Here is a 25,369-nt window from a genome sequence, read left to right on the forward strand (position 1 = left end):
AGAAATCAGAAGCAATACACTAGAGCTTCTATTTGGAAAAAACATAAAGATCTTATTTAAATGTATGTCTGCGAAAAAACAAACAATCCGCAACTAAAATGTCTGCCCGTCCACGGACATAATACAAAATAAGGTCTTCAAACTAAAAAACAAACACCACGAAACTTTTAACCAGTTTCTCAAATTTATCTACTCCGTAATATTGATAACTGTTGTTTCAACTTCACTAACCTTGGAAATGGCCGTCAGATTGGGTAGACCGCTATACTATATTGAATAATTTGGCACCACCTATATTGTCAACTAATAGCGACATATTCATGTGGAAAGATACCGTTGGTACTAAATGTGTGTTCGCTATCAGTCATGTTTGGGAATTTTTACGGCCTCATGCTCCTATTGTGCAATGGTACTCAATAGTGTGGTTTTCTCAATGCATTCCCCGTCATGCTTTTGTTGTATGGCTCCTCATGGGAGAAAGGTTGAAAACTCAAGACATGCTTAAGTCGTGGGAGGTTCATCACGGGTCTTCATTATTATGTCCTCTTTGTAATTCGGTGCAAGACTCTAATTAGCACCTTTTTTTTCCGCTTGTTCGTATTCGGCGCAGGTTTGGTCCTTAGTTCTTAATCACATTGATTTTCCTATAGTCACGCATGGTTGGAAGGACTTTGTTCTTTTGGTCAGCCCGTTTGCTAGCAGGAATGTAGCACGTATTGTAGTTATAAAGCTTTTGTTTGCGGCTTCTGTCTACTATGTTTGGCAAGAAAGGAATCGACGTTTCTTCAAGAAAGGTAGTTGTTCTCCGGTGCAGCTCTATGAAACTATTTATTCGACGGTTCGATTGAAGCTTATGAGCTTTAGATGGAAATCTACCCCGAGTGCACTTAGGCTAAAATCAGATTGGAAAATATCTTGAGCATGTTATGTTTAGTTGTAAGAGCCTCAGCTCATGTTTTGCTATAACTTGTTAGAGCTTGGTTGATTTGTGAGGTTATAGGGCATGTCCTATAACTCAGTGCTTATCTGTAACGTTGTTTATATCAATATATTCACCGGGTAATTCCCTTTTACCCAAAAAAAAACCTTCACTAACCTGTACAATCATAAACTACCTAATTGTTTAGATGAAAAATAGAGATTTTAATTAATTACTAGTAAAAAGACCCGTGAAATCACGGGTTTATAAAATGATAAATCTTTAAATAAAATAGTTTAGATGTACAATATATTCATTTCAAGGTTAACGATATAAATAAAAGTCTTGTGTATTGAATTTTCGATTCGAAATTAATCGTGTGTGACAACTAAGAAAGAATAATATATTATCTATATACATACAGATGACATTCAAACATCTATGTATACATACAGAAAGAATAATTTACAGATTATCATTGGTTTGAGATTTAAATCTACTTAAAGTCACTTTAGTGATTAAGGGTATGTTTGACAAAAGTAGCTGGTAGCTGAAGCTGAGAGTTGAGAGCTGGTAGGTTTTAGCTGCAAGCTGTTAGCTGTTTGCCGGTAGCTATTAGTTGTTAGCTGTAAAATATATATTTATTTGTTTGGTAAAGTAGCTGAAGCTGTTTAAAAAGTGTAAAATGACCAAAAAGGACATGAGAAAAAACACTTCATGCTAAATTAATATATGTATGTGACTTTCGATTTCCTTTGTTTTTATTAACACTACTTCATTTTTTTTTTTTTTATTTCAACCTCCATTACTTTAATTCAAGTTACAGATACTACATATATTGTAGCATTACTTAATTACAGAGACCTCATGTAGTGACCCGAACTTTTCCATGATTATATATTATATGAGATTAATATTTACATGAATAAATGTTTCCAACATGTTAAGCAATCAAATTTGTTAAGACTTGATTAATTGAAATAGGTTTCATGTAGACAATTGACGGCCCAAATTGACCGGCGATTCACGAACGTTAAAACTTGTAGAAACTATATGATACCTGGTGGGTCAGATTAAAGTGTCAACTATGAATTTTAGTTCTCCAAATTTTGAATCATCATGAGTTCGTGCTCAATTGTAAAACATTGTTTGAAACACAATGAGGAAATAAAAAGAACAACTTTATTGTAGCAAGCATCTTGATAAGGACATAAAATGGAAGTGCTAGTAGTTTCTTTAAATGGATCACCTACATTGCAACAGTAGAGTAAATATGAAGGTAATGTTAGCCCGGAATTACATGAGAACTAAATTAGAATCATTAAACTAAACTGACTTAAACATCAAGGTGCTTAAAAAATTCAAAACACATTTAGTAGACTTCTATAATCCACTTTGAATGACAGCTCTTATGTAACTACACTTCATCTTATTCTCTACAGGTACTGGCAAATTATATCCCGAACTTTAGCTGCTAAGACTTTTTACATTAACATGTTTAAGGTAGTGATACATGGGCACAATAGAATTGACTTGGAGACACAAAAGAAGTTTAATACAATTACACCAATGACAGACCGCTTAACGGGTCAAAATTGAAGAGACATTAAGACAATCGGTATGATAAAACTTAGTAAATGGGTCAAAATTGTATCACATAAATAAGACATAAGAAATCACATATAAAAGGGATGATGGGTCAATATTGTTCATCCAAAACAAAGAAATATAAAGATACAGTAACAATACCGTGAAAGAGATTCCAAGTCGACGATGGTAAAAGTTTTGGATAACGACCTACGAACAATAGCAATGTGCAATGTGTGTGTGCACATATCAAGAATAAATCGTACAACTAAAATCTTACCTTCCAAATTCATTGAAAACTTATTTTTTTCCCTCATATTCATGTTTTTAGGAACATACGCACCAAAGAATAGTCATTATATTCTTGATGCATATATAGAACAATAGAGAAAAAGATTAAAATGAAAAACTCACCTCATGTATTTAATTGTAGTTGTTGTGCATCATGGGTTTTGATTGAATTGATGCAATTCGAGAAACTCATATAAGTCTTGATCTTTTGATGATAATTTAGCTCCAAATATAGTGAGGATTCACCTAGGTTTCGATTAATTTCAATATATACATGCCTAATTAGTCACTCAATTAAATAATCATATGAAAGATTGGAAAGAAAATATAAATTTACCTGATGGCCAAAGTTTAGAAATGATCAGATAGAAGATGGCGAGGGTTTTGGGGACGCTCCGGGATTGTGGAAGGAGATGAAGATGAATTGTTAGGTAGATGACCTACCATATTCTTTTGGATGAGAAAATGTAGATTATAAATAATGAATGAAGATGATGATGATGATGATAAAGATGAAGATGGGTTAGGGTTTATTGGAATTGAAATAATTGATTACCTTTTAGATTTCCAAGGGTTTTTTCTCATCTGTGTAAATGGAGATAAAATTTCGTACGTATCTTCTATAAGGGTTTTGTTTTGTAGGGTTTAATTAAATTGCAGGGATAGCAGAAGTAAAGAGGCGACGAAGGATTTTTTAGAGCTCTCGGTGTGGGAACAAGCAAACCAGCGTCGGATCGCCACCACACCATCCCGGCGTCGGTGAAGCGTCGACCTGGCCGGCGTCGGGTGCAAGACTTTGGTTCTTGATGATTAATGTTAAGAAAAGCGACACCGAATTATAGCAAACCGCTAGTAATAATTGAAATAGCAACAATAAAGAGACATCGAGATTTAACGTGGAAAACCCCAATAGGGTAAAAACTACGGGCAAGGAAAGAAACGTTTCACTAATAAGAATAATATGAATTACACTTCTCTCTAATTACAAGGATAAGCACTAATCTTTATATCTTTTGTAATTAGGAGACTAAACACTCAAACTCTCTATTAACTCTTTTAGTACATAAGATTGAAGAAGTATTTTGGGATGAGAAAATGAGCATAAGTTAGAGCTCTATTTATACTACTCAAAAATGGGGGTTGGTGAGTATGAAGATGAAAGCCTTCATTTGAATAGTGTGGCCTCAAAATAAATGTGTTAATTGACCACATCAACTCTACCATCCAAGTTTAATATTCAACTATCTTCCACTTGAAGATTCGATTGAAGCTCAATTAATCTTCACACAATAATCCTTCCTTGCCAATGATGTTGCTTACGTCTCTGCTAGGCCGCATGAGGAACGGCACCAAATAAACTTGTCACGATTGATTGATTTTGTTAGAAAATCAGCCACATTTTTATCAGTATGAATTTTCTGCATATCCATGGTTCCTTCTTCCACTTTCTCACGAACGAAGTGATACTGAACTCGTATATGCTTTGTCTTTGAATGAAATGCCGGATTCCTTGCAAGATGCAAGGCACTCTGGTTGTCACAAAATAGAGTGATATTCTTTTGTTTGTGTCCGAGTTCCTCCAACAACATCTTCAACCATACTCCCTCTTTAGTAGCTTGAGTAGCTGCTACATATTCTGCCTCTGTTGTTGACGTCACCATAACTGACTGCAGTTTTGAAACCCAGCTTACTATTCCACCACAAAGTGTGAAAACATATGCAGTGGTAGATTTACTTTTATCGATATCACCTGCATAATCTGAATCAACATACCCTTTGAAAATGAATTTCGGTTCCCCATAACATAATGCAACATCTCAGGTTCCTTTGATGTATTTAAGGATCCTCTTTACCGAATTCCAATGCTCTTTACCAGGATTCGCCATGTACCGACTAACTACTCCCACTGCATGTGCAATGTCTAGTCTTGTACATATCATTGTGAACATTAAACTTCCCACTGCTGATGCATACGGTACGCGAGACATCTCCTTCCTCTCGTATTCACTGCCAGGACACATAACGGAGGATAACTTGAGATTAGTAGGAAGTGGGGTTGAGATTGGCTCACTATCTTGCATATTGAAGTGCTGCAAGACTTTCTTCAAATAATTCTTTTGAGAAAGCCAAATCTTCCTATTATCTCTGTCTCAGTGAATTTGTATCCCTAGAATCTTGTTTGCCGCACCCAAGTCTTTCATTTTAAACTCCCTAGCCAATTGAGCCTTCAGCTTATTAATACGATCTTTGTTGGGGCCTGCAACCAACATGTCGTCTACATATAACAGCAAAATGACAAAATTATTGTCCCCAAACCTCTTGAAATATGCATAAGGGTCTGCATAAAGTCTGTTATATTCAAGGCTCATTATGAAAGAATCAAATCTCTTGTACCAGCATCTCGGCGCCTGTTTGAGACCATACAGAGATTTCTTTAACCTGCAAACCAAGTTCTTTTTTTCTTGTAGTTCAAAACCTTCTGGTTGAAGCATATAAATTTCTTCTTCAAGATTTCCATGAAGAAATGCAGTTTTCACATCTAGCTGCTCTAGATGCAAATCAAATGTAGCACACATCGCTAGAACTACTCGAATTGTTGTAAGTCGAACCACAGGAGAAAATATTTCATTAAAGTCCGTACCTTCTTTCTGAGCATATCCTTTAACCACCAGTCTTGCACGATACCGCTCCACTTGATCATCGCCATTTCGCTTGATCTTATACACCCATTTATTTCCAATAGGTTTTCTACCTTTCGGCAATGGCACAAGTTCCCATGTTTTATTTTTATGAAGAGCTTCAATTTCTTCCTGCATAGCTGTCATCCACTGAGATGCATCTGAATGATTCAGTGCCTCGCGAAGAGTTGTTGGCTCTCCTTCCTCTGTTAGAAGACAATATGCAACATTGCTTCCCATAATATAATCCGAGTGCCACCCTGGACGTTTCCTTTCCCGATTAGAAATACGAGTCGCTGGAGCTTCATCAACGACTACTTGATTCTCATCGTGCTCTGGTACTGCTTCAGAAGAATCTTTATGAAATTCATTACCCACCTGTATCTGTATAGTTTCTTTTGAAGTGCTAACATCTTTAAGATATTTGTCTTCTGTAAAGACAACATCACTACTGATGACTACTTTGTGGGCAGTGGGGTCCCACAAGCGATACCCCTTAACTCCATCAGCATACCCCAAGAACAAACACTTTCTGGACTTCGGATCCAACTTTGTCGTTTCTTGAGAATTGTACATTGCGTACACAGGACTTCCAAATACATGAAGGTCAGAATAATCAACTGGTTTTCCAGTCCACATTTTCATCGGCGATTTCAACTCAATTGCAGTTGATGGTGACCGATTTATCACGTAACAGGTAGTACTTACTGCTTCTGCCCAGAATAATTTTCCCAAGCTTGCAGTTGCCAACATCGCCATTGTTCTATCTAACAAGGTTCTGTTCATCCGCTCTGCCACTCCGTTTTGTTGAGGAGTGTATGCTGTTGTGAACTGCCTTTTGATACCTTCTTGTTTGCAAAACTTATCAAATTCATCACCAGTGTATTCTCCTCCATTATCTGTCCTCAAACACTTGATCTTTTTACCAGATTCAAGTTCAACTCGCGCTTTGTAAACTTTAAAAACTTCAAATACATCTGCTTTTCTCTTGATTGGGTACACCCAACATCTCCTAGTGTAGTCATCAATAAATGATACAAAATACTTTGCTCCTCCTAGGGATTGAACTGGTGCTTGCCACACATTGTAGTGACCCGAACTTTTCCATGTTTATATATATTAATTGAGATTGATATTTACATGATTAAATGTTTCCAACATGTTAAGCAATCAAACTTGTTAAGACTTGATTAATTTAAATATGTTTCATATAGACAATTGACCACCCAAGTTGACCGGCGATTCACGAACGTTAAAACTTATAAAAATGACATGACGATATATATATGGATATACATATGGTTAACATGAGATTATGATAAGTAAGTATCTCCATAAGTATATTAACAATGAGTTATATACATATAAACAAGACTACTAACTTAAGGATTTCGAAACGAGACATATATGTAACGATTATCGTTGTAACGACATTTAAATGTATATATATCATATTAAGATATATTAATATATCATAATATTATGATAATATAATAATTTAACATCTCATTAGATATAATAAACAATGGGTTAACAACATTAATTGAGATCGTTAACTTAAAGGTTTCAAAACAACACTTACATGTAACGACTAACGATGACTTAACGACTCAGTTAAAATGTATATACATGTAGTGTATTTAGATGTATTAAAATAATTTTGGAAGACTTCAAGACATATATCAAAACAATCATACTTAACGAAAATGGTTACAGTTACTTTTCCATTCTTTTCTTTCATCAAGAATTCTAGTCGTATTCTTACCCGTATTATACACAGCTTCAAAACGTACTTACTATGAGTATATACCAATAGGAACTAGCATGGGATTCCACTATTGATTATGTCATGTATGACTAATCAATTTTAACTTCTACCATGAGCTAGTCAACTAACTAGAACTCCTTTTAACCCCACTCACCACTCACCAATTACCACTCATCATTCACTCCATTTCACTTCCAATTCTCTTTCTAATTCTCTCTCAACACACACACACTATTATGAACGTATTTTTCCAGTAGTTAATCATCATCTTCATCAAAAATCACTTCAAGAATCAAGCTATAATCATCATAGGAAGAACACTTCAAGAACACTTCAAAAATCCCTTCAAGTTTACTAATTTACTTCCAAGCTTTCTAATCCATTCCAAGTAATCATCTAAGATCAAGAAACCTTTGTTATATACATTAGGTTATCTTTCTTATTCAAGGTAATATTCATATTCAAACTTTGATTCAATTTCTATAACTATAAACTATCTTAATTCGAGTAAAAATCTTACTTGAACTTGTTTTTGTGTCATGATCCTACTTCAAGAACTTTCAAGCCATCCAAGATCCTTTGAAGCTAGATCATTTCTTGTCACTTCCAGTAGGTTTAACTACTAAACTTGAGGTAGTAATGATGTTCATAACATCATTCGATTCATATATATAAAACTATCTTATTCGAAGGTTTAAACTCGTAATCACTAGAACATAGTTTAGTTAATTCTAAACTTGTTCGCAAATAAAAGTTAATCCTTCTAACTTGACTTTTAAAATTAACTACACACATGTTCTATATCTATATGATATGCTAACTTAATGATTTAAAACCTGGAAACACGAAAAACACCGTAAAACCGGATTTACGCCGTCGTAGTAACACCGCGGGCTATTTTGGGTTAGTTAATTAAAAACTATGATAAACTTTGATTTAAAAGTTGTTATTCTGAGAAAATGATTTTTATTATGAACATGAAACTATATCCAAAAATTATGGTTAAACTCAAAGTGGAAGTATGTTTTCTAAAATGGTCATCTAGATGTCGTTCTTTCGACTGAAATGACTACCTTTACAAAAATGACTTGTAACTTATTTTTCCGACTATAAACCTATACTTTTCTGTTTAGATTCATAAAATAGAGTTCAATATGAAACCATAGCAATCTGATTCACTCAAAACGGATTTAAAATGAAGAAGTTATGGGTAAAACAAGATTGGATAATTTTTCTCATTTTAGCTACGTGAAAATTGGTAACAAATCTATTCCAACCATAACTTAATCAACTTGTATTGTATATTATGTAATCTTGAGATACCATAGACACGTATACAATGTTTCGACCTATCATGTCGACACATCTATATATATTTCGGAACAACCATAGACACTCTATATGTGAATGTTGGAGTTAGCTATACAGGGTTGAGGTTGATTCCAAAATATATATAGTTTGAGTTGTGATCAATACTGAGATACGTATACACTGAGTCGTGGATTGATTCAAGATAATATTTATCGATTTATTTCTGTACATCTAACTGTAGACAACTAGTTGTAGGTTACTAACGAGGACAGCTGACTTAATAAACTGAAAACATCAAAATATATTAAAAGTGTTGTAAATATATTTTAAACATACTTTGATATATATGTATATATTGTTATAGGTTCGTGAATCAACCAGTGGCCAAGTCTTACTTCCCGACGAAGTAAAAATCTGTGAAAGTGAGTTATAGTCCCACTTTTAAAATCTAATATTTTTGGGATGAGAATACATGCAGGTTTTATAAATGATTTACAAAATAGACACAAGTACGTGAAACTACATTCTATGGTTGAATTATCGAAATCGAATATGCCCCTTTTTATTAAGTCTGGTAATCTAAGAATTAGGGAACAGACACCCTAATTGACGCGAATCCTAAAGATAGATCTATTGGGCCTAACAAACCCCATCCAAAGTACCGGATGCTTTAGTACTTCGAAATTTATATCATATCCGAAGGGTGTCCTGGAATGATGGGGATATTCTTATATATATGCATCTTGTTAATGTCGGTTACCAGGTGTTCACCATATGAATGATTTTTATCTCTATGTATGGGATGTGTATTGAAATATGAAATCTTGTGGCCTATTGTTACGATTTGATATATATAGGTTAAACCTATAACTCACCAACATTTTTGTTGACGTTTAAAGCATGTTTATTCTCAGGTGAATACTAAGAGCTTCCGCTGTTGCATACTAAAATAAGGACAAGATTTGGAGTTCATGTTTGTATGATATTGTGTAAAAACTGCATTCAAGAAACTGATTTCGATGTAACATATTTGTATTGTAAACTATTATGTAATGGTCGTGTGTAAACATGATATTTTAGATTATCATTATTTGATAATCTACGTAAAGCTTTTTAAACCTTTATTTATGAAATAAAGGTTATGGTTTGTTTTAAAAATGAATGCAGTCTTTGAAAAACGTCTCATATAGAGGTCAAAACCTCGCAACGAAATCAATTAATATGGAACGTTTTTAATCAATAAGAACGGGACATTTCAGTTGGTATCAGAGCGTTGGTCTTAGAGAACCAGAAAATTTGCATTAGTGTGTCTTATCGAGTTTGTTAGGATGCATTAGTGAGTCTGGACTTCGACCGTGTTTTCTTTAAAAATGATTGCTTAACATTTTTGTTGGAAACTATATATTTTTAACATATGAATATTATGTGATATATTAATCTCTTAACGTGTTTGATATTATGTGATAGATGTCTACCTCTAGAACAAGTCCCATTGACTCACCTAATAATAATGAAGAGTCAAATGTAAATTGGAATGATTCGTGGACTGATTCACAAGTTCTCGAAGAGGAACCGGAAGAAGAGTCGGAACCGGAAGAAGAATCGGAACCGGAAGAAGAATCGGAACCGGAAGAAGAAATAGAACCGGTGGGGGAAATAATAAAACGGTTAAGTAAAAGAGAATCCTCAACCAACCGACCAAGGTTAATTATGGTCAATGGTGTTTCCGCCAAGGAAGCAAAATATTGGGAGGATTACCAATTCTCCGATGAATCGGATTCCGACGAGAATTCCGATGATGTTATAGAAATTACCCCAACTTAATTTAAAAAGGCAAAAGAAAATAATAAGGGAAAGGGCATAAAAATAGAGAAATCTAATTCCAACCCCGATGAACTTTATATGTATCGTCAACCCCCGAAGTCCTTAAGTTGTAACAATGACCCGGGAACCTTTAAACCACCAGATTTTTCTAAACCAATGTGGACAACGACGGCTCGTATTAGGGGAACATCATATATCCCTAGAAACTTGGCAAAAACGAACCAAAACCGAACAAGAAGAAACGAGCGAGTCGGAATAAGATAGTTGTATTCGTGTGGTATAATATATGTAATATAGTGTGCTTATGCTTTATGATATATGTAAAAATTGCTTGTATTAATAAGTATTTTTTTTATGAATCTAACTCTTGTCTATTTTACAGTATAAAAACACAAAATGGATAGACAACCCAATATTTTAAGAGACCTACCCGGAGACATGATTGATGAAATCTTGTCTAGAGTCGGTCAGAATTCCTCGGCACAACTATTTAAGGCGAGATCAGTTTGTAAGACATTCGAAGAAAGTTCCAAGAATGCCTTGGTTTATAAAAGGCTTTCGTTCGAAAGATGGGGGATATCACATTGGGAAATCCATAAGTTACGATGTGTTTACTTTGACGCATATATTGCGGGGAACCCAAATGCTATTTTACGCAACGGGTTAAGAAATTATTTTGACTCAGTATATCCGAATATAGGACTTCGTGATTTAGAAAAAGCGGCTAACATGCAACATAAAGAAGCATGTTATGCTTACGGGTTAGTAATGTTCGCTTCTCACCAAAGTGAGAACAAGAACATCAGGCTACAACTATTAAACAAAACGTTCCCACAAGTGACGGAGTCGGTAATTGGGGTAAGAAATGAGGTTTTTAGGTTATTATGAGACTGTTGGTCATTACGTAACCCTCGTCCCTTTGACGACGTTACAACACGCTATCTTATCAACGGCGATAACGGTTATGTTCCACAAGACCAAGGATGGGAAGTAGTCCTAGTAAAACCAGAATGCATGACTTGTTTCTGGACGTATGAATTACGTGTCTTTATTGCCTTTGCTGAACGACTTGTGTACTAGCTAGAATTATCTTCACAACTATCTTGTATCAAAGTTATTGTGTGCTATATTTCATGCTTTATGTAAAATAAGCGGTATTGTAAGTTTGTAAAATATTGTATAAAAGTTTGAACGCGAAATATTATTACAATCAGTTTTTCATATAGAATTGTAGTAGTTGAATTGTATATTAGCTACTAAGTATGAACTTAACGGGTAGGTACTACCCGAATTTAAACTTATAAAACGCTAATATGAAGAAAAAGCTTTTATAAATGAGTTCATATTATGCTACGAAATACTATTAACTACTCTTAATATTCTGTATGATTAACTTGTTCCATTTGACTATTTTGAAGGAAATGGCACCGACTACTCGACACACTGTGAATATGAATGAAGAGGAATTCCGTACTTCTCTAGCTTCAAACATAGCCGCAGTACAGGCTGCGCTACATACCAACAATAACCTTGGATCTGGCAGTACAGGAAATCGTGTAGGATGCACCTACAAAGAATTCACTGCCTGCAAACCTTTGGAATTTGATGGAACCGAAGGACCGATCGGATTGAAACGGTGGACCGAGAAGGTCGAATCGGTGTTTGCCATAAGTAAGTGTACTGAAGAGGACAAAGTGAAGTACGCTACGCATACCTTCACAGGTTCTGCGTTAACATGGTGGAATACCTATCTAGAGCAAGTGGGACAAGATGATGCGTACGCACTACCGTGGTCAGCATTCAAGCACTTGATGAACGAGAAGTACCGTCCCAGAACCGAGGTCAATAAGCTCAAGACAGAACTTAGAGGGTTACGAACCCAAGGATTTGATATTACCACGTACGAAAGACGATTCACAGAATTGTGCTTATTGTGTCCGGGAGCATTCGAAGATGAGGAAGAGAAGATCGACGCGTTTGTTAAAGGATTACCGGAAAGAATCCAAGAAGATATAAGTTCACACGAGCCCGCCTCCATACAACAGGCATGTAGAATGGCTCACAAACTAGTGAACCAGATTGAAGAAAGAATTAAAGAACAGACTGCTGAAGAGGCCAATGTGAAGCAAGTCAAAAGAAAGTGGGAGGAAAACGGTGATGAGAATCACCAATACAACAACAACAGCAATTACAACAATAATCGCAACAATTATCCCAACAATCGCAACATCAATCGCAACTACAACAAACGGCCCAACAACAACAACAACAACAACAACAACAGCAACTACAACAATCATCCCAACAACAATAATAACCGCAACAACAACAACAATCAGAAGCAGCTATGCCAAAGGTGTGAAAAGTATCACTCGGGGTTCTGCACCAAATTTTGCAACAAGTGTAAAAGAAATGGTCATAGCGCGGTGAAGTGTGAGGTCTACGGACCAGGGGTTAATAGAACGAAAGGAACAAATGGTGTCGGAACGAGTAATGGCGGAGCAAGTAGTGTCGGAGCAAGTTATGCCAATGTAGTTTGTTATAAATGTGGAAAACCGGACCACATTATTAGAAATTGCCCGAACCAGGAGAACACGAATGGACAAGGCCGCGGAAGAGTTTTCAATATTAATGCGGCAGAGGCACAGGAAGACTCGGAGCTTGTTACGGGTACGTTTCTTATTGACAATAAATCTGCTTACGTTTTATTTGATTCGGGTGCGGATAGAAGCTATATGAGTAGAGATTTTTGTGCTAAATTAAGTTGTCCATTGACGCCTTTGGATAGTAAATTTTTACTCGAATTAGCAAATGGTAAATTAATTTCAGCAGATAATATATGTCGGAATCGAGAAATTAAACTGGTTAGCGAAACATTTAAGATTGATTTGATACTAGTAGAGTTAGGGAGTTTTGATGTGATAATCGGTATGGACTGGTTGAAAGAAGTGAAAGCAGAGATCGTTTGTTACAAAAATGCAATTCGCATTATACGAGAAAAAGGAAAACCCTTAATGGTGTACGGAGAAAAGGGCAACACGAAGCTACATATTATTAGTAATTTGAAGGCACAAAAACTAATAAGAAAAGGTTGCTATGCTGTTCTAGCACACGTCGAGAAAGTACAAACTGAAGAAAAGAGCATCAATGATGTTCCTATTGCAAAAGAATTTCCCAATGTATTTCCGAAAGAATTACCGGGATTACCCCCACAGCGATCCGTTAAATTTCAAATAGATCTTGTACCAGGAGCTTCACCAATAGCTCGTGCTCCTTACAGACTCGCACTCAGCGAGTTGAAAGAACTGCAAAGCCAATTACAAGAACTTTTAGAGCGTGGTTTCATTCGACCAAGCACATCACCGTGGGGAGCTCCTGTTTTGTTTGTCAAGAAGAAAGATGCTACATTCAGGTTGTGTATCGACTACCGAGAGTTGAACAAACTTACCATCAAGAACCGCTACCCACTACCGAGAATCGACGACTTATTTGATCAACTACAAGGCTCGTCTGTTTATTCAAAGATTGACTTACGTTCCGGGTATCATCAAATGCGGGTGAAAGAAGATGATATTCCAAAGACTGCTTTCAGAACACGTTACGGTCATTACGAGTTTATGGTCATGCCGTTTGGTTTAACTAATGCACCAGCTGTGTTCATAGACCTTATAAACCGAGTGTGTGGACCATACCTTGACAAGTTTGTCATTGTTTTCATTGATGACATACTTATTTACTCAAAGAATGACCAAGAACACGGTGAACATTTGAGAAAGGTGTTAGAAGTATTGAGGAAGGAAGAATTGTACGCTAAGTTTTCAAAGTGTGCATTTTGGTTGGAAGAAGTTCAATTCCTCGGTCACATAGTGAACAAAGAAGGTATTAAGGTGGATCCAACAAAGATAGAAACTGTTGAAAAGTGGGAAACCCCGAAAACTCCGAAACACATACGCCAGTTTTTAGGCTTAGCTGGTTACTACAGAAGGTTCATCCAAGACTTTTCCAGAATAGCAAAACCCTTGACTGCATTAACGCATAAAGGGAAGAAATTTGAATGGAATGATGAACAAGAGAAAGCGTTTCAGTTATTGAAGAAAAAGCTAACTACGGCACCTATATTGTCATTGCCTGAAGGGAATGATGATTTTGTGATTTATTGTGACGCATCAAATCAAGGTCTCGGTTGTGTATTAATGCAACGAACGAAGGTGATTGCTTATGCGTCTAGACAATTGAAGATTCACGAAAAAAATTATACGACGCATGATTTGGAATTAGGCGCGGTTGTTTTTGCATTAAAGACTTGGAGGCACTACTTATATGGGGTCAAAAGTATTATATATACCGACCACAAAAGTCTTCAACACATATTTAATCAGAAACAACTGAATATGAGGCAGCGTAGGTGGATTGAATTATTGAATGATTACGACTTTGAGATTCGTTACCACCCGGGGAAGGCAAATGTGGTAGCCGATGCCTTGAGCAGGAAGGACAGAGAACCCATTCGAGTAAAATCTATGAATATAATGATTCATAATAACCTTACTACTCAAATAAAGGAGGCGCAACAAGGAGTTTTAAAAGAGGGAAATTTAAAGGATGAAATACCCAAAGGATCGGAGAAACATCTTAATATTTGGGAAGACGGAACCCGGTATAGGGCTGAAAGGATTTGGGTACCAAAATTTGGAGATATGAGAGAAATGGTACTTAGAGAAGCTCATAAAACCAGATACTCAATACATCCTGGAACGGGGAAGATGTACAAGGATCTCAGGAAATATTTTTGGTGGCCGGGTATGAAAGCCGATGTTGCTAAATATGTAGGAGAATGTTTGACGTGTTCTAAGGTCAAAGCTGAGCATCAGAAACCATCAGGTCTACTTCAACAACCCGAAATCCCGGAATGGAAATGGGAAAATATTACCATGGATTTCATCACTAAATTGCCAAGGACTGCAAGTGGTTTTGATACTATTTGGGTAATAGTTGATCGTCTCACCAAATCAGCACATTTCCTGCCAATAAGAGAAGATGACAAGATGGAGAAGTTAGCACGACTGTATTTGAAGGAAGTCGTCTCCAGACATGGAATACCAATCTCTATTATCTCTGATAGGGATGGCAGATTTATTTCAAGATTCTGGCAGACATTACAACAAGCATTAGGAACTCGTCTAGACATGAGTACTGCCTATCATCCACAAACTGATGGGCAGAGCGAAAGAACGATACAAACGCTTGAAGACATGCTACGAGCATGTGTTATTGATTTCAGAAACAGTTGGGATCGACATCTACCATTAGCAGAATTTTTCTACAACAACAGCTACCATTCAAGCATTGAGATGGCGCCGTTTGAAGCACTTTATGGTAGAAAGTGCAGGTCTCCGATTTGTTGGAGTGAAGTGGGGGATAGACAGATTACGGGTCCGGAGATTATACAAGAAACTACCGAGAAGATCATCCAAATTCAACAACGGTTGAAAACCGCCCAAAGTCGACAAAAGAGCTACGCTGACATTAAAAGAAAAGATATAGAATTTGAAATTGGAGAGATGGTCATGCTTAAAGTTACACCTTGGAAAGGCGTTGTTCGATTTGGTAAACGAGGGAAATTAAATCCAAGGTATATTGGACCTTTCAAGATTATTGATCGTGTCGGACCAGTAGCTTACCGACTTGAGTTACCTCAACAACTCGCGGCTGTACATAACACTTTCCACGTCTCGAATTTGAAGAAATGTTTTGCTAAAGAAGATCTCACTATTCTGTTAGATGAAATCCAAATCAATGAAAAACTCCAATTCATCGAAGAACCCGTCGAAATAATGGATCGTGAGGTTAAAAGACTTAAGCAAAACAAGATACCAATTGTTAAGGTTCGATGGAATGCTCGTAGAGGACCCGAGTTCACCTGGGAGCGTGAAGATCAGATGAAGAAGAAATACCCGCATCTATTTCCAAAAGATTCGTCAACACCTTCAATAACTTAAAATTTCGGGACGAAATTTATTTAACGGGTAGGTACTGTAGTGACCCGAACTTTTCCATGTTTATATATATTAATTGAGATTGATATTTACATGATTAAATGTTTCCAACATGTTAAGCAATCAAACTTGTTAAGACTTGATTAATTGAAATATGTTTCATATAGACAATTGACCACCCAAGTTGACCGGCGATTCACGAACGTTAAAACTTGTAAAAATGACATGACGATATATATATGGATATACATATGGTTAACATGAGATTATGATAAGTAAGTATCTCCATAAGTATATTAACAATGAGTTATATACATATAAACAAGACTACTAACTTAAGGATTTCGAAACGAGACATATATGTAACGATTATCGTTGTAACGACATTTAAATGTATATATATCATATTAAGATATATTAATATATCATAATATCATGATAATATAATAATTTAACATCTCATTAGATATAATAAACAATGGGTTAACAACATTAATTGAGATCGTTAACTTAAAGGTTTCAAAACAACACTTACATGTAACGACTAACGATGACTTAACGACTCAGTTAAAATGTATATACATGTAGTGTATTTAGATGTATTAAAATAATTTTGGAAGACTTCAAGACATATATCAAAACACTAATACTTAACGAAAATGGTTACAGTTACTTTTCCATTCTTTTCTTTCATCAAGAATTCTAGTCGTATTCTTACCCGTATTATACACAGCTTCAAAACGTACTTACTATGAGTATATACCAATAGGAACTAGCATGGGATTCCACTCTTGATTATGTCATGTATGACTAATCAATTTTAACTTCTACCATGAGCTAGTCAACTAACTAGAACTCCTTTTAACCCCACTCACCACTCACCAATTACCACTCATCATTCACTCCATTTCACTTCCAATTCTCTTTCTAATTCTCTCTCAACACACACACACACTATTATGAACGTATTTTTCCAGTAGTTAATCGTCATCTTCATCAAAAATCACTTCAAGAATCAAGCTATAATCATCATAGGAAGAACACTTCAAGAACACTTCAAAAATCCCTTCAAGTTTACTAATTTACTTCCAAGCTTTCTAATCCATTCCAAGTAATCATCTAAGATCAAGAAAACTTTGTTATATATAGTAGGTTATCTTTCTTATTCAAGGTAATATTCATATTCAAACTTTGATTCAATTTCTATAACTATAAACTATCTTAATTCGAGTAAAAATCTTACTTGAACTTGTTTTTGTGTCATGATCCTACTTCAAGAACTTTCAAGCCATCCAAGATCCTTTGAAGCTAGATCATTTCTTGTCACTTCCAGTAGGTTTACCTACTAAACTTGAGGTAGTAATGATGTTCATAACATCATTCGATTCATATATATAAAACTATCTTATTCGAAGGTTTAAACTCGTAATCACTAGAACATAGTTTAGTTAATTCTAAACTTGTTCGCAAATAAAAGTTAATCCTTCTAACTTGACTTTTAAAATTAACTACACACATGTTCTATATCTATATGATATGCTAACTTAATGATTTAAAACCTGGAAACACGAAAAACACCGTAAAACCGGATTTACGCCGTCGTAGTAACACCGCGGGCTGTTTTGGGTTAGTTAATTAAAAACTATGATAAACTTTGATTTAAAAGTTGTTATTCTGAGAAAATGATTTTTATTATGAACATGAAACTATATCCAAAAATTATGGTTAAACTCAAAGTGGAAGTATGTTTTCTAAAATGGTCATCTAGACGTCGTTCTTTCGACTGAAATGACTACCTTTATAAAAACGACTTGTAACTTATTTTTCCAACTATAAACCTATATTTTCTGTTTAGATTCATAAAATAGAGTTCAATATGAAACCATAGCAATTTGATTCACTCAAAACGGATTTAAAATGAAGAAGTTATGGGTAAAACAAGATTGGATAATTTTTCTCATTTTAGCTACGTGAAAATTGGTAACAAATCTATTCCAACCATAACTTAATTAACTTGTATTGTATATTATGTAATCTTGAGATACCATAGACACGTATACAATGTTTCGACCTATCATGTCGACACATCTATATATATTTCGGAATAACCATAGACACTCTATATGTGAATGTTGGAGTTAGCTATACAGGGTTGAGGTTGATTCCAAAATATATATAGTTTGTGTTGTGATCAATACTGAGATACGTATACACTGGGTCGTGGATTGATTCAAGATAATATTTATCGATTTATTTCTGTACATCTAACTGTGGATAACTAGTTGTAGGTTACTAACGAGGACAGCTGACTTAATAAACTTAAAACATCAAAATATATTAAAAGTGTTGTAAATATATTTTAAACATACTTTGATATATATGTATATATTTTTATAGGTTCGTGAATCAACCAGTGGCCAAGTCTTACTTCCGGACGAAGTAAAAATCTGTGAAAGTGAGTTATAGTCCCACTTTTAAAATCTAATATTTTTGGGATGAGAATACATGCAGGTTTTATAAATGATTTACAAAATAGACACAAGTACGTGAAACTACATTCTATGGTTGAATTATCGAAATTGAATATGCCCCTTTTTATTAAGTCTGGTAATCTAAGAATTAGGGAACAGACACCCTAATTGACGCGAATCCTAAAGATAGATCTATTGGGCCTAACAAACCCCATCCAAAGTACCGGATGCTTTAGTACTTCGAAATTTATATCATATCCGAAGGGTGTCCCGGAATGATGGGGATATTCTTATATATATGCATCTTGTTAATGTCGGTTACCAGGTGTTCACCATATGAATGATTTTTATCTCTATGTATGGGATGTGTATTGAAATATGAAATCTTGTGGTCTATTGTTACGATTTGATATATATAGGTTAAACCTATAACTCACCAACATTTTTGTTGACGTTTAAAGCATGTTTATTCTCAGGTGAATACTAAGAGCTTTCGCTGTTGCATACTAAAATAAGGACAAGATTTGGAGTCCATGTTTGTATGATATTGTGTAAAAACTGCATTCAAGAAACTGATTTCAATGTAACATATTTGTATTGTAAACCATTATGTAATGGTCGTGTGTAAACAGGATATTTTAGATTATCATTATTTGATAATCTACGTAAAGCTTTTTAAACCTTTATTTATGAAATAAAGGTTATGGTTTGTTTTAAAAATGAATGCAGTCTTTGAAAAACGTCTCATATAGAGGTCAAAACCTCGCAACGAAATCAATTAATATGGAACGTTTTTAATCAATAAGAACGGGACATTTCACACATCAGAGTGAACCAATTCTAGAATCAATTTACTTCTAGAATTTGATGTGTTAAACTTCAGGCGATGCTGCTTGCTGATTACACAATGCTCACAGAAAGGTAGTGATACCTTTGTAAGACCAGGAATAAGATTTCTTTCAACAAGAATCTTCATACCTTGTTCAGACATGTGTCCAAGCTTTTGGTGCCATGTCATAGCAACTTTATCACTTGAACTATTTAAAGCAACAGATGCTTCCGATTCCTGTACCGTCTCGCCTTTTAGAATGTATAAATTAGCACCCACCTTTTCTCCTTTCATAAGTACAACCGCGCCTTTCTTGATTATCATGATCTTCTCATGTATCACCATCTTACAACCAAGATCATCCAATTGTCCTAAAGACAATAAGTTCTTCTTCAAACCCTCCACGTGTCGTACACCTTGAATAGTACGAACTGAACCATCGTGCATCATCAGAATGATATCTCCAATTCCAATGATCTTTAGTTCATGATCATTGCAACTGTATACAGATCCTCCTGAGATACGTTCATATTGTTTGAACCATTCTCTTCTAGGGGTCATGTGAAATTAGCTCCCGAGTCAAATAACCAGACATCAACAAATGTCTTTCTGCCTTCATTTGCTACAACTGCTTCACTAATCAAAGTAGTCACATCTTCTGAAATGCTTGCGATATTTCCTTGAGGATTAGAGTTATTTAAACTCCGACAATCCTTCTTCAGATGACCTTTCTTGCCACAATTGTAGCATGTATAGGTCTTCTTCTTTTTAGACTTTGGTTTACCATGATTGTGACTCCCACTTAGGCCACGTTCCGTTGATCTCCCTCCTGACACCACTAAGGCCTCCACTTGTTGTGAACCGGCCTGTTTGTCCTCCTTGTTATTGCGCCAATTTTCTTCTTCTAGAATAGCAGCCGTAACTTCATCATAGACTAGATACTCCGAGAGAACATTATTGGTTAAGTTAATAATGAGTTGATCATACGAATCAGGTAGACTCTGAAGTAAAAGTTCAGCACGTTCTTTTGGCTCTATATTGCAGCTTAATGAAGCGAGTTGAGAAAATAGAGTATTCAAAGTGTGACGATCGCTCCAAATCCATATGGATGAACACGTCATTCATCGATTTCATTGCGAGGTATTTGTCCTCTATATGATACGTTTTGTAAACATTGTATTCTTTTGAAAAGGCACACCATAAATGAATATTTAAATAAAAGGTTTTCAACATCTGATGATTTCTACATATAGACAATCACCGTAAATAATAGTTTACAATAGTACTTCCGTTGACAATGCAGTCAAAATAAGATACATGGTGATGATTTGGTGAATGCAACGTTTCCTTGAAAAATGTGCCATGTACGACTCCATGCACATAGCTTGTCTAACATATAAGCAAACAGCGGAAGACTTCTAGGAAACCTGAGAATAAACATGCTAACAAGTGTCAACACAAAGGTTGGTGAGTTCATAGTTTTAGTGTTTCGCATAATCTGTATATAAAAGTGGATCACAAAATTTCAGTTGTTTCATCCAGAAACGTTTGTCAAAAGTTTGTCAATAGATTCTACATAACAGAGCACCCTGGTAACTAAGCTTTAACGTTATAATGATAAATACCCCATTCGTTTTAATACACGCAAACCAACGTGTCATAAACTCAAATAACACATGTCCGTTAAAAAGCTAGCGCTCTAGCTCGGACGGGGATGTCAAGCCCTATGGATATATATACTGTTATTCGCGCCCACCAGTCCATACCCTATGTACTGGTAGCTACTAGTTACCAAAGCTAAGGGATTTTCGGTTCAAACTCAGTGTAGAATTAAGTATGTACTTGTATCCGTTGCTTTTAAAATAAAGTGCATGTATTCTCAGCCCAAAAATATAGATTGCAAAAGCAATTAAAAAGGGAGCAAATGAAACTCACCTTAGCAGCATATAAAGTTGTTCACCAAAATGTGACCGAAACTCGGATTACCAATTAATCGTAGATCTCAACCTAGAGAACATATGTTGGTCAATAAATGTCTATTAAGCTAGGTCAGGTCATAGTGTATCACAATCCTAATGCTCGAGATCGACATACAAAAGTTATCCAAAGTTGTTTCAAAAAGTCAATTTTGACAATAGTTTAACAAAACGAGGCGTGCCTTATATAAGATTTCATTTACTCGGCTGGTAATATTTAAAAATCCATTTTATCAATTATGTAAACAAGTTGTTTAAATCTTAATTGCAGATTCAAAAGTAATTTCAATTAACGTCAATCATAATTCAGTTGATCATATCTTTTAATCCATTCATCGAAACTATTCGATATCTAAATGAAAAGTTATTGAATTTTCGCCAGCTTTCCAAAAACATGCATATCATATACCTTTTATCAGTAATATATGTATTTACTTCGTGATTCATCATAACTGTTTAATGACGGAATTTAGCATACAAGCATGTATAAATATATATACTCGAGCACTAGACATGGATACACAATTAATATATAAAAGATAAAATATGAGTGCTTGCGTATCAATATTGAGATTCAATATTATAGGAAAGTACGTAGACGTAACGGAGATGATAAACACTAGGTTTGATTAATAAATATACCCCCGAACATTACCCATATTTTCCTTAGCTCTATCCCGCTTGAAAACCCATTTTGAAAGTGTCACGCTCATAATCTCGTCGTAGTATTTTATGTATAATACTAATTAATATTAATAATACTAATAATAATAAGATTAATAATAATATTAATCTTAATAATAATAATAATAATAATGATAATAATAATAATAATAATAATAATAATAATAATATAAATAAGTTATACGGAGTGTAAGATAAAAGAAATATATATCACAAAAAAAACTGAATTCGATCGCTTTATAAAGACTTGGCCTGAAAAAGTACCCCATGCGATCGCATGGGATTTGTGCTTCAAGGCCATGCGATCACATGGCACCCTGGGACAGCTCACAAATTTTTAACTTCTTGTTTGTCGACATAATTTTATATTATATATATAATATATTTAATTTATATAATTAATTATATATCATATTAAATTCACATGCATAGTTGACTTGTAATTTTTGTTCTGATAAGTCGTACGTCATCACTCGACTTATGTCCCGGTTTCGGTTTTTCAAATGTCCTTTCGTACGCTGAGAAAACTTGCATTTTACGTTTCGTGTCACGTACCTTTGTCAAAATATAGCCTTAAATTATCCCTAAACTATACCACTCAAAGTATATCTTAAACTTTCGAGTATTTTGGTCATTTACTTCTATAAATCATCGTCTCGCTATTTGTTAATATATATATAATATATACATTTTCATTTTGAAATTGTGTTTTACTGTAGCAAAGTTACCGTAGCAAAGTTTTTTTACTGTAGCAAATAGTGATTTTCGAAAAAACTGTAGCTTTTCGGGTACTGTAGCAATTCGAAAATACTGTAGCAAATTAGTGTTTTACTGGTTCATCTTAAACGTTTTAGTTAACTTATCTAAATATTAATTGAATCAATAATCGAATGTTAATAACGTTTACTAAATAACTTGAAATCATATATATATATATATATATATATATATATATATATATATATATATATATATATATATATATATATATATATATATATATATATATATATATATGCACATTAAGTTATATATATATATTGTTCGTGAATCTTCGAGAACAGTCAAAGAATAATTGATTACATGAATATAGTTCCAAAACTTTGAGACTCAACATTACAGACTTTGCATATCGTGTCGAAAATATTAAATCATTTAAAGATAAAGTTTAAATTTGGTCAAAAATTTCCGGGTCATCACAGTACCTACCCGTTAAAGAAATTTCGTCCCGAAATTTAAGTGAGGTCATCATGGCTAACAATAAAAATGTTTTCATGACGAATATGAGTTAATAAATAGAATTTTATCACCGTTGAATAATATGGATAAAACAATCCGATTTCTCGAAGCGTATGAGAGAAATTATCGTAATAGAGATTTGTCTTAACTTTTGACGTAGTTACGATTGATTTCCGGAATTTAAGGAATAGAAAATCTTCATAATCTAAATAAGATTTGATTCTTCGAAATTTAAGGAAATTAAGATTTCCTTTAAATGCATAATCTGCCTCGATTGTTATGTCTGATATTTCGCTATAAATTAACCACTTTCGTATCATTATTTTCACCACTCCTACATCTTCTTCCTTATTTCATACTTCCAAAAGATTGTAAAATGCTTAATCCAGTTCTGGTTCTTGATACTTTTTTGGCTATCGTATCCTTCATTCTTCTTTTTCATCTGCCACCAGAGGAAGTTATTTTCTTCTACTATTACCTTGGGGTTATAGTATTTTTCATTCTCCCGTGTCTTTATATTGCTATACGCATTGATATAAACGGTTTGTAATATATGTGTTGTTGTCAGGCTTTATATTTTCCCTTATATTTAGGAGCTCCATGCTTTCGTTTTTCCTTCCCGACTTCAAGTCAAGCGAATAATGGTCCAGAATTTGTAGCTATACATTTCGGAATGAACATTATTAATGTTCTAAGAAAGAAATTGTAATGACACGATCTTGATTTGTCAAATTACCAGAATATATGGAAAAGACCGAATCATCAAAAAAAGTATTTTCTTGATATATTTAGAGATTAAATAGAATGAAAGAGTTATGTAACATGGTTCATGATGAGGGTGTGATCTGTGAACCTTTATCACGTTTCATTAGAAACTCAGCATGACTTACTGTAATATAATCATGTTGATCAAGTGTCATTATATTATACTAACTCATGCTTCAGTTCCCAACATTACTTCAAAACATCCATTTTTTTCGAATTTTTCAGATTTTAGAAACTAAAATAGTTTCTTTTATGATGTAACACAGATAGTGCGAAGAGATGAATGATTTCCGATAAGAATAGGTATGAAGATATCTCCAGAAATATAGAGGATATTTATAATGTAAGATACGATGATATCTTAGAATTTCTAATATCAGAGGATGATGCGAAAAATCTGTCTGTGAAGGTTTAGAATAAGAAGTAAGGTTCTTACTAATGGTTTCAGCATTCACTGAATCATTTGGATTCTTTGAAGGTAGATTTCGTTTTTATGATTTTTCCACAGCCTCCTTCATGATCTGCTCAATCCGTTTTCCAGTTCCAAACCTTCTCTTTTTCTCAGCTTTACCACCATACTATTCTTTATCATCAAATTTTTGACTGTTAAGGTCGTTTACAGTTTTTGCTGCTTCATCAGCATTTTTCCAAAATTCGGAGAACTAGTTTCGTAGTTTGGGGTGTTTTTCAGAAACTTCACATTCGAAGTATGTAAGTCTAGAAGATAGATGTTATCTATATATAACTGTTGTCGTAGAAAATGCTGCGAGATTCAAAATACTGATTGCTAATTCCCGGTGGTTGGTATGGCAATTATTGTTACAAGATGTGGATGAGTACATGATAGGGTTTCAATGAGTATAAGGATTTTTCGAAAGGTCAAGGATTAATAAAGTTGTTGGTAAATTTACTGCTAATGTGGTGGAACATGAAAGGTTCCCAGGTAACAAGAACGTATATGTCAAAGTTACAATAAGACTAATCTGAAAAGTCGAAGTTGACTGGTTGGAAGTGTGATAAAACTGGATACT

At 34.6% G+C, this 25,369-nt stretch overlaps 1 protein-coding gene across 1 annotated transcript; it reads left to right on the forward strand.

Annotated features, from left to right (window-relative positions):
• The first annotated feature begins 320 nt into the window (after positions 1-320).
• On the forward strand, positions 321-919 carry LOC139901416 (uncharacterized). Its single transcript, XM_071884134.1, has 2 exons — positions 321-515; positions 611-919. Exons 1-2 carry the CDS (start codon positions 321-323, stop codon positions 917-919), a joined length of 504 nt encoding a protein of 167 aa, XP_071740235.1.
• Positions 920-25,369: the final 24,450 nt, after the last annotated feature.

Source organism: Rutidosis leptorrhynchoides, chromosome 3 (genome assembly GCF_046630445.1).
Source record: "Rutidosis leptorrhynchoides isolate AG116_Rl617_1_P2 chromosome 3, CSIRO_AGI_Rlap_v1, whole genome shotgun sequence".
NCBI lineage: Eukaryota > Viridiplantae > Streptophyta > Magnoliopsida > Asterales > Asteraceae > Rutidosis > Rutidosis leptorrhynchoides.